The sequence below is a fragment of the Anomaloglossus baeobatrachus genome, chromosome 3 (assembly GCF_048569485.1).
Source record: "Anomaloglossus baeobatrachus isolate aAnoBae1 chromosome 3, aAnoBae1.hap1, whole genome shotgun sequence".
NCBI classification, from domain to species: domain Eukaryota; kingdom Metazoa; phylum Chordata; class Amphibia; order Anura; family Aromobatidae; genus Anomaloglossus; species Anomaloglossus baeobatrachus.
The window spans coordinates 57,906,504-57,921,368 of record NC_134355.1 but is presented as its reverse complement, the minus strand read 5'-3'; the positions used below and the strand labels follow the sequence as shown (position 1 = coordinate 57,921,368).

Sequence of the window (14,865 nt, the reverse complement as noted above, 5' to 3'; positions counted from 1 at the left end):
TCTATGAATCACACATCATAGCAGTTTCAAACAGTGGAGGCAGGTGATTCACTTCACAGACAAGAGGCAGACAGGAGGTCTGGGGAATCACAGATAGGGAGGAGAAAGCCTAGTATAGTCCCACCCCTGTGCACCAAAATCTAATTAGCAGAAAACTTCAATTGGTGATTAAAGAAGAACCACAAAGCAGATTCACCAAAGGTATCAATGTAATCAGTATTACAGCGCCATTACAGACATGTTTTTACTTTATATTGCAAAATCATGCTGACAAAAGTGTCTCTTCCCTGTAAGTGGAAAGGGTTATTCCCAAGGTCAAACATTATCATCCATCCAAAGAATAGATGCTATCTTGCAATTCGGTGGGATCCAACAGCTGGAACTCCAACTATTCCAGAGAAACGGGCATGAAATGCCCCATGGATTGAAGCTTTGGCAGAATAGTCATTGATGGAAAAAGTTGACCTCTCTACTTGGCAATCTCATAGAGAATAAAGGGAGTGGTGGCATGCATGTCTGACCACTGATCCATTCTATTGGGGTATTTTGGAGCCTATTCTCGGAGTCGGAGGAGGTTCCAGTGGTCAGCCTCTCTGATTAGAGATGAGCAGACCCTTGGAAGTTCGGTTTGGCGGGGTCAGCCGAACTATAAGATCGGTTTTGGACCCAGCCTTGACCTGAACCCCAATGGAAATCACTATTTGGGCATTTTGGGTAGCGAGCCATAAACAGATCTCTTCCGGAGGAGGGTGTATGAGGTTTTTCCTAAATTTTTTTGGTGCACACTACATCTAATCATGCTGCTGTTTACCCCCCCAATGTGAGCCGATTAAACACCGAGCGTACCCGAGCACAGCGATGCCCGCATGGGTGGTTTAGCTACGTAAGGCATCCAAACTCCTATTTTTGTGTAAAGCCTGTGTTTGCTACGAACACCGAACCTCGGGTTCACTCATCTCTACCTCTAATTCATATAAATACCACTTTTGCCTGCAGCAGAGCAATGCCTTACCTATGGTCCCTCTGTATTATGATCTGCAATACCAGATGCAGCCCATGGACCAGAGTGGCGCTGTTTCTTCAGAAAAATCCAAACTTTTTTTTCTAATTCTCAACATCCCTAAGTTGTGAGATAAAGAAGGAGAGTTTCTGAGATTGCATGAACCTTTTCCACATATTGATCCAATGACATTTGTAATAATTTTCTATAATCTACCCACAATGCCCTTTGTTAGGGAAAATCAATCGCCGTTCTTTATTACCATAATGACCCTGTAAAGCTATAACATAGAGAGAAGGGCTGAGCTGCCGCCGTAGACAGGAGATTATAGCCGCCAATAAAGAATCACTTCACGCTGATCTTTACTACGCACACGAAAGGTTTAAGATTTATGGGATAGTTGCTTACATTTGACACACTGATGGTTTACGCTCACGTGTACGACCTGTTCTTCTGATGCGGTGACTTCAGCGATTACTGTATACTGCAGCCCTCCTCCCGAGATACTTTCACTTTGAATTTCATTTTGGGTGAGAACCAGTAATTAAAATTGGGCAAATCGATTTTTGACGAATTTCACGAAATATTTAGAGTTGCCAGAATTCATAATTTTTCAAAATTCGACTTTCACGAATCCCCTCAAATGGGAACCGCTGATAAATATTAGATCTGACCTGTCCACTCTCTGTTCTTCGGATCTCCTGGGCCTTCAGGCTTGTGGGGCTGACTTGCCCCTCAGTCACTGACTAGGCCCAAACTGAACGCTGAGGCCTAGTAAGCGCCCGAAGAATGGATTATTATTATTATTTTAACCACATCCCTTTCTTTAGTTAATTATGCATTGGGGTCTGGAGAGAAAAGAAAACATTTTTCGATTTGTGAAATATATTATATTTTTGGACCAATTAGGATAAATTGAACAAGCACTGAATTTTTAAAAAAATTCTGTAACTTGTAGCGCTCGCGTCCCTGCACACCCTGCTGTCCTCAACCTGCAGGGACGGACGCTACTCACCACCGCGGCCAGCTCTTACATGTGTCCCGGCGTCTCCTCACTCCCCCATGTGCACGCTCTCTGCTTCTTCCTCCCAGGGCCTGTGCACACGGAGTGTTACTGGGGTGCACGCGTTCACCGCTGCCCTTTTCTTACAGGGCCAGCTCGTCACTCCCAGGAAGTGCCTCTAAGCCTATTGCTGAGAGGCACTGGGTACATAAGGCACTCTCCCACCAGGGGAAGTGCCTAATCAACGCCTTAAGCCCGCTACACACGCTTCAATATATCTCACAATCCGTCGTTGGGGTCAAGTTGTAAGTGACGCACATCCGGCATCGTTTGTGAGGTATCTGCGTGTGACAGCTACATGCGATCAGGATTGAACGCAAAACCGTTGATCGCAAACACATCGTATCATTCTCTAGAATTGAGCGTTTTGTTGCACGAACCTAGTCAATTGTAACGTGTGACATCCCTCATACGATTTTGTTGTCTGATGCTATGTGCGCAGGTGTGCGCTCTGCACCGCAGCTTAAAAAAGGTCTGCTTCAGAGCGCAGCTGAAAAGCTGCGTTCTGAAGCGCCTCACAATGTCTGTCATGCACTAATCTCTGTCAGTCCGTCACTATCTCTGTCCCTCACTCTCAGTCCATGTCAGTCTATCCCCCTCTCTCATATACTCACCGATCCCCGATCCCTGGCGCTGCACGGCATTCACACTGCTCCGGCGGCTTTTACTGTTTTGAAAAAGCCGGCCGCCCATTAAACAATTTCGTATTCCCTGATTTCCCCGCCCACCAGCGCCTATGATTGGTTACAGTGAGACACGCCCCCACTCTGAGTGACAGGTGTCACACTGCACCCAATCACAGCAGCCGGTGGGCGTGTCTATACTGTGTAGTGAAATAAATAATTAAATAATTAAAAAAAACGGCGTGCGGTTCCCCCCATTTTTAAAACCAGCCAGATAAAGCCATACGGCTGAAGGCTGGTATTCTCAGGATGGGGAGCTCCACGTTATGGGGAGCCCCCCACCCTAACAATATCAGCCAACAGCCGCCCAGAATTGCCGCATACATTAGATGCGACAGTTCTGGGACTGTACCCGGCTCTTCCCGATTTACCCTGGTGCGTTGGCAAATCGAGGTAATAAGGAGTTATTGGCAGCCCATAGCTGCCAATAAGTCCTAGATTAATCATGTCAGGCGTCTATGAGACACCCTCCATGATTAATCTGTAAGTTACAGTAAATAAACACACACCCGAAAAAATCCTTTATTAGAAATAAAAACACACACATATACCCTGGTTCACCACTTTAATCAGCCCCAAAAAGCCCTCCTTGTCCGGCGTAATCCAGGATGATCCAGGGTCGCTTCCAGCGCTGCTGCATGGAGGTGACCGGAGCCGCAGCAGACACAGCCGCTCCGGTCACCTCCATGCAGCAAATGAAGACAGCCGTGCGATCAGCTGCTGTCACTGAGGTTACCCGCGGCCACCGGTGAATGCAGCGGTGGCCGCGGGTAACCTCAGTGACAGCAGCTGATCGCGCGGCTGTGTTCATTTGCTGTGTGGAGGTGACCGGAGCGGCTGTGTGTGCTGCAGCTCCGGTCACCTCCATGCAGCAGCGCTGGATGCGACGCTGGATCATCCTGGATTACGCCGGACAAGGAGGGCTTTTTGGGGCTGATTAAAGTGGTGAACCAGGGTATATGTGTGTGTTTTTATTTCTAATAAAGGATTTTTTTCTGGTGTGTGTGTTTATTTACTGTAACTTACAGATTAATCATGGAGGGTGTCTCATAGACGCCTGACATGATTAATCTAGGACTTATTGGCAGCTATGGGCTGCCAATAACTCCTTATTACCCCGATTTGCCAACGCACCAGGGTAAATCGGGAAGAGCCGGGTACAGTCCCAGAACTGTCGCATCTAATGTATGCGGCAATTCTGGGCGGCTGTTGGCTGATATTGTTAGGGTGGGGGGCTCCCCATAACGTGGAGCTCCCCATCCTGAGAATACCAGCCTTCAGCCGTATGGCTTTATCTGGCTGGTTTTAAAAATGGGGGGAACCGCACGCCGTTTTTTTAAATTATTTAATTATTTATTTCACTACACAGTATAGACACGCCCACCGGCTGCTGTGATTGGGTGCAGTGTGACACCTGTCACTCAGAGTGGGGGCGTGTCTCACTGTAACCAATCATAGGCGCTGGTGGGCGGGGAAAGCAGGGAATACGAAATTGTTTAATGGGCGGCCGGCTTTTTCAAAACAGTAAAAGCCGCCGGAGCAGTGAGAAAGCCGTGCAGCATCGGGGATTGGTGAGTATATGAGAGAGGGCTGCTAACTTCAGTTACTCAGGAGATTAGCGGTCACCGGTGAGTCTTCACTGGTGACCGCTAATCAGGACGCGACACAGACAGAGCCGCAGCATCACAATGATGTCGGGTGAAGTTCACCCGAGTTCATTCTGACAGTGCGGCTCTGTCTGTGTCTGCTGTCATCTGCCATTCAGCTCTGCTACATGGCTGTCTGTGTCTGCTGTTAGCGGCCATGTAGCAGAGCTGAATGGCAGATGACATAGTAAAAACGCATCCCTACACATTACACACGCTTGGCAAGTCAATAAATAAAAAAAAAAAAGGTTCTCAATGCATACGTCACAGAACACATGATCTAAAGGATCGCACACAAAATTGACCAATTTAACATAGACTACTAACGCTCGTGTGACAGCAAATGAACGACCAACGTGAAATCTCATAGATCCCGTATGCAACCTGGGCGTGTCACATCGCAAATGCGATTGTACAACTAATTGCAACGTGTAAAGTGGGCTTTAGTTTAACTAATTTGTGTTCAGTGCTCCGGCTAGCTAGTTGTCAGGTCTCCTTGTCTGTCTTGTCCCTTCAGTTCTGTTGGTTTCCCCTGCCTGTCAGTTCTGTCCTGTCGGTGCTAGTGTCCTTGCCTGTCCACCTCGGCCGTGCGTCCAGCCTCAGCTAGTTAGGTGGCCCTCGCCACACCAGAGACTGTACCTGTCCACCTCGGCTGTGTCTGCAGCCTCAGCTACCCCAGTGGCCCTCGCCACACCTGACACTGTGTCTGTCCGTCTCGGCCGTGCCTCCAGCCTCAGCTACCCCAGTGGCCCTCGCCACACCTGGGACTGTGCCTTTCCACTCCAGCTGTGCCTCCATCCTCAGCTAACCCGATGGCCCTCGCCACACCTGAGACTCTGTCTGTCCACACCGGCCGGGCCATCTGCCTCTGCCACTACGGTGGTCCTTGTCTACACTTCAAACTCAGCCCTGTTTACTCCAGTGTCCGCCCTTGCCTTGCCCCTAAGGTCAGCTGCCACAGTCCCGTCCCTGCCCTGGGAGTAGCACTTGGCATCTGCCTCACAGTGGGTGCTCAGTCAACTAAAAGGGTAAGCCCGGGGTCCCCCTGTGGTCCAGTGGGTCCCCTTTTGCTCGCCGCAGTACCATCCCCGGCGGCAACCGTGACAGTAACAAGTATAGCTGCCATTATGGCTTTGATAGGATTTGGTGCCCAAATGTTAAAGTTATTCGGTGGTATTCTGGGTGATAAGTCCTGTGGAGCAGCCATATTGAATAACAATTTAGTTCATGTCTAATGTGCTCAGAGATTCCTATTAGCCTAAAGGGTGTAGCTGCTGACATGGGACGCAGGGGACCAGTCACACCTATGGGGACCAAGTGCCTCCCTGCCGTGTACAAAGACAGTGTATTACACATTGCACATGGCAGGGGTTGGCAATGTTTAGGACTGTACATTAGGGCACCGGAGGCACAAGTTACACCTCTGTCTACAGAATGTCGCAATACCAAATTTTGTGCTCTGTAAGTACAATAATTAGTACTTACAAGCTTTTCATCGTCATTTAATTAATACATCCTGACATACCATATAATTCACCTACTGGACTCAAATCTTAATTATCCAATTAGATACTCCTGATTGTTTCTCTTTTTTTGCACCTCTGTGTTCCTGAGATATCCTGCATGTTAATCTAATCTTGTTAGCCAAGTGGGCAGAGCCATAAACTCTTCTATGAGGGCGTTTTCATGAGGACCTCACTCAGTTGACTAAAAATACTAGATTTATTATATACAGGGGACAGGGAGCCATATCTCAGGAACGGAGAGAAGCAAGAACAAAAGAAAAACAACATCAGATTCAAGAGAATAGTGGCATCTAAAGAGGACCAACCGCCAGAATATTCCTATGTAAACTAAAGCCAGTGCTATACTGGCACTATCAGGCTGATTCTATACATACCTTTAGTTGTGAGATCGGTTGTATATTTTCTGAAATACAGGCAAATAAAGTTTGTGACATGCACCATTATTTGATTGATAGCAGCTACAGAATATCTAATAAGTCGGTTGGGTTTTGCTAGTTATCTCCACCCCTGTCTGCTGCCTGTTCTTCTTCCCCTGTCTCTGTTATTACAGGGGGAGGAAGGATGGAGAGGAAGGACAGGCAGCGGATGGGGCAGGAATAAGTAGCAAAATCCAACCCACCTGTTAGATATTCTCTAGCTGCTATCAATCAAATAACAATGCATTTCACAAACTTTACTTGCCTGTATTTCAGAAAGCATACATCCGACCTCACAACTAAAGGTATGTATAGAATCAGCATGATAGCGCCAGTATAGCACTGGTTTTAGTTTATATAGGAAAATCCTGGTGGATGGTCCTCTTTAAGCTAGGTATATGTCTGACAAGTGAGAGGTCAGCTATAAAATACCCAATTATGCACTTAGCACCCTCTAGGGGTGGCTGCCGGGACTCAGGTTTCAACTTGGAGATGAGCAGCATATACAACTAGATTTCATTCTTCCTGAGTAATCTTTTTATAGATCTGTCATAGTAGATTGGACTCGATGACGTGTTTGCGCATTGCCTTCGTTACACTGTGAGAACTCCGAGGACTGTACTGGAATGTCTTATATATACACTACTTAACATACTCAGGTCCTGGTCCTGATTTATGTGCTGCCGCAGAAATTCATTTTCTGGAGAACGGTTTATTTGCTAAACATCTTTCAGCTCATATAATCCATCCATAGTGTATAGTCCTCATGGCCGAGCTCCATGATTATTGCTAACTCCTTGACAATAATACAGTAGATGGTTTAATCTCATGACTGTCTTGAGCGAGCAGGTATAAAGCGTCTTATACATTTCAAGTATGATTAATGCGAGTCTCGTTACTATCGGTAATAGATGAAAAAGGGGACAATTTTGTGATACATTTCTTTTTCAATGGCTTACAGCTTTATATAAAGCATCCTAATTCACAAGGAAAGCTGCAGTGGAAAGAGTGTAAACGCTACATGGTTTAGGTGGATTTAAATCTACTCTGGACTTTTATTAACCCATTACTTGCCAAATTAGAAGTTTTCATTTTTTTATTATTAAATGACAGATTTTTAATGAAAAAAAAAATTAAAATGAAATTTAAGCAAAATTAATGAATTTAATGAATGAATTAAATGAATTAACTAATGATTAATTAATTTAATTCAATGAATTTTAAGCAAAAGATTAGGCGTCCCAAAAAAAGGACATTGGTAGATAATAGGTTAAACAATATATCAAAGTATCAACTTTAGATCGCTGATATCTGGGAGAGTGTAGCTTGATGCATTTTTGAGTGCAGATTTATCACAAAACTGCAAGTAAATCCTGATGCCAGCAAAGTCAATGAGATTCCAGAAGTGTAGTGAACACGTTGAGTTTTCTCATTCCAGATTTGGTGCAGAAAATAATCTGCTTCATGTCAATTCTTTCAGCATTTTTGCAATGTTTTTCACCCATTAAATTCAATTGAAAAATCAATGCAAAAACACATGCAAAATGCATCAAAAGCGGGTGCAAAAATGCATCAAAAACAGGTACAAAAATGCATCAAAAAAGCGTGAAAAAATGTATAAAAAGGGTAAAAAAAGCATCAAAAAACCATGCAAAAATACATGAAAAATGGTGCAAAAATGCATCAAAAACTCATATAAAAATGCATCAAAAACACATGCAAGAACGCGTGCAAAAATGCATCAAAAATGCATACAAAAATACATCAAAAACACATGCAAGAACGCATGCAAAAATGCATCAAAAACTAGTGCAAAAATGCATCAAAACCGCATGCAAAAATTCATCAAAAATGCATCAAAACACGTGCAAACAATGCATTAAAAAAAGCATGCAAAAATGCATCAAAAACAGGTACAAAAATGCATCAAAAAAGCGTGCAAAAATGCATAAAAAAGGAACCAAAATGCATAAAATAACATGCAAAAATACATAAAAAATGGTGCAAAAATGCATCAAAAACGCGCACAAAAATGCAGCATAAACACATTCAGAAACGTGTGCAAAAAATGCATCAAGAACACGTGCAAAAATGCATCAAAAACTCGTGCAAAAATGCATCAAAAACGCATACGAAAATGTATCAAAAACGTGTGCAAAAAAGCATCAAGAATGCATGCAAAAATGCATCAAAGACACAGGCAAAAAATGCATCAAAAACTCGTGGTTTTGCGCTGTCTTTTTCCTACTAAGGCTATGTGCGCACGTTGCGTCGGAGTACCTGCAGTTTATTCTGCACGTTTTCCTTCCCTTGGTTTTTGACCAAATGGCTTTTGACCATTTTTTAGCGCTAAAAACGCATGCGTTTTTACCGCGTTTTTAGTGCGTTTTTAGCGCTTTTTACCTGCGTTTTCACCTGCGTTTCTGCAGATGCGTTTTTGAGATCAAGACACTGAGAAATAAAGTTGAATTAGTCAAAAAGAATGAAAAACGAGAAAAAAAGTATAAAATTAACTTTTAATAAAACTATATGGGAAATTATCATTTTTAATGAGAAAATAGTGGTTATGCACATTTTAACAGAAAAATAGGTGAAGTTTATAATTTTTTAACATTTAAATTTTCGGTTATTGTGTGTGTGTAAAGGAACATTAGAACCCATTAAATTTTGTCCAGAAAAGCATGCGTTTTTGGAGCCAAAAACGCAGTGGAAAAGCAGGTAAAAAGCATGAAAACCGCAGGAAAGTTGATTTTGGTTGCGTTTTGCCATTTCTCATTGACTCCAATGTTAAGGAAACGCTGCAGAAATGGCAAAAACAACTGACATGCTGCTTCTTTTTCAGCATGGTTTTTGACCACAAATATGCAAATTAAACGCTGCAGAAAAAAAAGCAAAGTGCAGACAGGATTTCTGGTTTTCCCATAGACTTTGCTGGCAATGAAAAACGCATGCGTTTTAGTGCAAAAACGCTGCTGCTAAAAACGCTGCAGAAACTCGGAAAAAAACGCAACGTGCGAACATAGCCTAAGAGATGCAGAAATTGTGCAGGAATTTCTGCAACCAAATACTCAGTGTCCACATATCCATAACCATGAAAAAACAAGAAAGCCTGCTCAACTCAAAATGGCATGTATTATAAGATGTGCACTGCACTAAAAATTCCAAACGGTACTATTATAAATTTGAGATTTTTCTCATAAAAATACAATTTCTTGAGCTACCCCGCCACGTCACGGCAAATCTCTTTATAAAATATTTTATATTTAAAATGTGCCATACGGCCTCACATATTAAAAAGTAGAACTGTTTATGGCAGCACTTACCTGGTGCTTTTCAATCCCGTGCCCATGACTGAATCTTTCAGCGTTTTTGCAGCGTTTTATACCCATTAAAATCAATTATAAATTGCATGCAAAAATGCACCAACAACACATGCAAAAAAGTGCATCAAAAATACGTGGTTTTACTTTGTGTTTTTCCTGCTAAGAATTGCAGAAATGGTGCAGAAATTTCTGTAACCAAATGCTCAGTGTGCACATACCCATAACCAAACCTCCCTTTCAAGACCGTGCCCATCCCCTGCCGAATCATACCTTGGTCTCTGTGACTCGCCCACCCCAGGGCTCTGGGACACCCGGTGTCGGGCCGGACTAGTCCGGGGGTAGTCAGTGGTGGCGGGGCCCGACTCCGTCACCCTGGCGGGGTCAACTAATATGGCTTCAGTGGGGGTGGTGATAATAATTAAAGTTTGTAATATTCATGACGCCACCTGTGGATTGCGGCTATGGGGCCGCCGCTGCTGGATGGGACCTCCGGGGCTGATGGAATGGCAGCTGGGATGGTTCTGCTCCCCACAGGTGGAGCAGTACCCCGGGGCAACCGTTGGTGCTTATTAAAGTCTATGGTGGTGTTGTAGATGGTGCAGTGCAGGCGAAATAACGGAGGCAACACCAGGGGATGCAGTTTCAAGGTTTTACTTACTGGTTCATGGATGTCGCGAACTGGTCGCCCACTGGTGTCAGGGACCTCCGCCGATCCTGGGTAGTTCTGGGAATAAAAGCCGGTGCACCCTTCTGTTGTGTCTCTTCCCTCGGCTGTCTTCAAAGCCTTGACTTTTCTGGATAAACCTGTCTTGGCCTCCACTATAGGTTCTGGACAAGAAGGCTTGCCTGGATGGAACTTTGCCCTCTTCCCAGGGGTTCTACAGTGGGATGTGGCCCGGGGCGCTTGCAACCACCCTGGGCCTTGGTGTTCACTTTTGGAAAATGACTTCTCTTCCTCCAGTTTCTAGGGACCGTCCCCTGTATGCAGCCTGATCCCTCTACCCGATAACTTAGTGGAACAGGCTACAAGCTTGAAAGTCTTTCAGTGGCCCTGGAATCCTTTCTGTACTTTACTGCTGTGGTGTCACCTGGGCCTAGCCGGGCCCCAGGGTCTCCACCAGGAAGCTTCACACTCAGTCTTCACTGCTTCTGAGGTATCAACCTCTCTCTCCTCTCTCCAACTTCTCACTCCCTCCTCTCAAGCTCTCCTCCTAACTTCGAACCGACTAAACTTGACCTTCCTGCATCTGCTCTACTCTCTGTTGGCTCCTCCCACCTTCCCTGTTGCTAGGCCCCACCCTATGGGAGAAGGGATGGGTCTTACGGCCCCCCCCCCAGCATGCAGCATGGGGGGGTAGCTGCCACTATCCCCGGTCCCAAAATATGCCTAACAATGAGTGTAGTGTGAATTTGCCTGTGGACCGGTGTTTACTCCTTTCCTTACCCAGGATGGGACATCACACCTCTGGCTGAGGTGCAATGTCTCTGTGGCGACGGAAGCCTCAGGGGCACCACATCTGCCTTCACTAGAGACCATGGCATAAAAACCTCTCGGAATGGCATCTTTTTAGGATGTTTTAGGATGTTTTAGTGAAACTCCTTCATCAGGACAATCACAATGGGTTTAAGTCCGAAACGCGTTAAATAAATCACATTTTAGGAAATTGTCTGTTCCATTTCTACACATGGTAATGGGGGCGTTTAACCTTCACTGTCCATTTTGTCATAAGTTCTGACAGAAATATAATTTTCTAGTATATTTTAAGAATTTATTAGCTAATAGACAAGCAAGGAACCTTGTTTGTAAGTTGGCATGGGAGGTGGCTACAAAGAGCATCCCTCTCTGTAGGATCCATACATTAAACAGACAATTTAGTGATTTCATTGGACTTGGACTAAAACTTTATTGTCCCTGCAGAAGAATAAAACACCAACACCATAGATTTAGATTATCTAAACAGCTGTAAAAAGCGAGCAACCCCTTTAAGAAAAAAGTTCTGGAAGGGACCAGTCTTGTGACCATCTTGTCATTCCTGGATCAGATCTGGAAGTACATGGTATAATAAAATGTACTGTTCCATTTTTACCCAAACAGGAGGTGTTTTGTTGTGTTTGTTCCATCTGTCCTTAGTGTGGGGTTCATCTTACCGCAGGGCTACATCATGTGGAAAAGTTATTTTAATGAGATTTATAATTGACATGGTTTCTACGCCTGTATGTGTTTCAACAAATCTGGTGGCTTGGCACCATGTAACGATTCGATTTGCCCTAATATGGTAGGTTTGAGTGTTTTTTTTAACCCCTTTTTTTAGCGTTAAGCTGAAGATAAGTCTATAGGAGTCCAGAAAGCCTTAAGGTTGTTTCCTGTTCTTGGACAGAAGGGTCTGTTTTCTCTCAATGTAGCCGCATGATCAGTTGGTCGTCAGCTATTCCTTGTGGCTCGACCGTACACGTGTTCTTATTAGCCAGTGTAGGGTAAGACGCTGCCACAAACCTCGGCTATCTGCTTTTTTCCATTGAGAGTAATGTAATCGGCTAATGCGGGCGTCACACGAGACGAGCCATCGTGCGATATGTCGTCGGGGGCACGGTTTTCGTGAAGAACATCCGACATCGTTTGCGACGTCGTTTCGTGTGACACCTACGAACGTCTCAGAACTATCGCAAATCGGTTACAAATCGTGTATCGTTTGCACGTCGTTTATTTTTAAAAAAATTGTTTATTCTTCTTTGCGCCGGTTGTTCATCGTACCCGGGGTAGCACACATCACTCCGTGTGACACCCTGGGAACGATAAACTGCAGCTTACCTGCGGCCGCCGGCAATGCTGAAGGAAGAAGGTGAGCGGGATGTTTACGTCCCGCTCATCTCCGCCCCTCCGCTTCGATTGGCCGGCCGCTGTGTGACGTTGCTGTGATGTCGAACGTGCCACCCCCTTCAGGAAGTGGATGTTCGCCGCCCACAGCGACGTCGCTCAGCAGGTAAGTACGTGTGACGGGGGTTTAACGACTTTGTGCGCCACTGGAAACTAATTGCCCGTGGCGCACAAACGACGGTGGCGGGTACGATCGCTCGTGCGATCGCATGATAGATCGTGTCGTGTGACGCCCGCATTAGTCGCTGTGTCAATCAGCTGATCCTTGGGGGTGATCAATCCTATGTCTTAATAGGTCATCGATATTAAAGTCCTCGAAAAAAATCTATAGAGGTTTAATACCCGGTCTGTTTTCACATATATAGATTATTTTTTATTATTGTTTTCAGCATAAATCACAAATCCAGCATAATAAACTTTATATTTTTATATTTTCTTCTTGAAGAATTACTGAATTGGTTGGACACCATCCAGAGGAGCTGCTCGGGCGCTCGGCGTATGAGTTTTATCACGCCCTTGATTCAGAAAGCATGACTAAAAGTCACCAGAATTGTAAGTATGAAGCAAGATGTTCTGTGATTATCTGTCTGGGTACAAGCTGTAAGGAACATGGTCAGATTTGTCAATCTGCAGATATCTACTATTCTTAGGCCATATCCACACGATGAGTTTTTGGTCTAGAAATTTTCTGCACCAAAAATGCACCTTGTGGCAGAAAAACGCACCAAAAATTTATACGGTTTTTGGTGCATTTTTGTGCCTTGCGTTTTTTTTATCAATGGGTGGAAGGGCTAAAAAATACAGGAAAAAATGCAGAATTGACTTTTTCTGCACCCAAAACTGCAAGGAAAAAATAAGTCATTTTAGTATTCTCATTGACTTTGCTGACATAAGCATAGACATGCAGATTTGGGCTTCAAAGTGCACCAAAAAAAACAGATCAAAAACTGCACCATGCACACAAGGCCTTACGTACAAAAGTTCACATTTTCTTAAGTTCGCCTCCTTTCTACCTAGTGGATGCGCCCGCTAAGCATTTCCGTCAGTTGCGATCAGACAGAGAATAATAGTAGGCGCCAATCAGAAACATTCTGAGGACTTGTGTTTGCAGCGTCCATCCCTAATGAACCAGTCCTGCATCTAAATGTCTTTAGATAAAGAGGACCCGTCACTCTCTATCCCTGAGATAAACCTTTCTCTTCCTTTAATGTAAATTTAGTATTTTTAGCCAAGCGAGCGTGGCTCTCGACTCTTCAACTGTGCTCTAAAAAGTACATTGATTCACACTCCATAACTGGATGACGGATCTGCCAGCTATGAGTTTGAGTGGAGCACAATCTTTGTAGTGGTTGCACCAATGATATGTCTGCCCATGGCGCACACTATGAAAACTCTTCTCCCCCCACACTCATAGTATGGTCCACATATGGAGTCCAGATCTATGCACATGTTAAAGCATAATTAAACACCTTCTTCCCATTTCTGGACCAAATGTGGAATTTCTACTGTTTCCGAAGAGCTGTGTGCAAAACATCCAAATTACTGCCTGTATCCACCATAGCTTACAACTGATCACTGGTAGCCAAGAAAGCAAGGCAGATAGTTTGTAGTATACTGTTGGACTATAAATCTAAAAAAAAAATCTATTAGCAGAACTGGAGAGTGGCTACCAAGAGTGAGTCTCTTTTTGGAGCATTTTGAGCCACATCTGAAACAACTACGGATTCCAAAATCTGTGTATAATGCTTACATTGTCCTGTGGTGGTACTGTTCATAGGTGGTTTAGAAAATAAAAGAGACCTTGTTCTCGATGTATCATGCTGAATAATAAGGGATTGTACAAAGTGGGCAACTCCAAACAACTTTAAAGAGGTTGTCCACTACTTTAACATTGATGGCCTATCCTAAGGATAGGTCATTAATGTCTGATCGGCACCCTCACTGATCAGCCATTCCCAGTGCTGGCAGTAGGCGGCCGGAAATGCTCAGTTCTGGAGCTGCGCCGTCTTCAGATAGCATTCTATTGATTTGAATGGGAGGCGGATGAGTAGTACTTGACCGTGGCCGCTATCAGTTGACGAAGAAGCTAAAAACTGAGCCTCCAGATCTGGCCACAGCTGACCGGCGGGGTTGCGATGTATTGGTCTCCGGTCGATCAGACATTGATGACTTATCCCAAGGATAGATCATTAATGTAACAGTAGTGGGCAACCTCTTTAAGCCTTGAGAATAGACGTTGGCAGTCTGTCCAGAGTGTGGCCCGGCGAAGACAATATATACAAATCTGAATCTCAATAATGAGTTGGCCACGATAATTAGCCAGTGAAGGCTAA

The 14,865-nt window shown here is 44.4% G+C and overlaps 1 protein-coding gene across 1 annotated transcript in view; it reads left to right on the top strand.

Annotated features, from left to right (window-relative positions):
• The window catches only part of EPAS1 (endothelial PAS domain protein 1), a 163,028-nt gene that overhangs the window by 121,850 nt on the left and 26,313 nt on the right, over positions 1-14,865 (top strand). Inside the window, exon 7 of the mRNA XM_075339194.1 lies at positions 12,978-13,084. Coding sequence (XP_075195309.1) covers positions 12,978-13,084 — 107 coding nt within the window. The remainder of the gene's footprint in view (positions 1-12,977; positions 13,085-14,865) is intronic.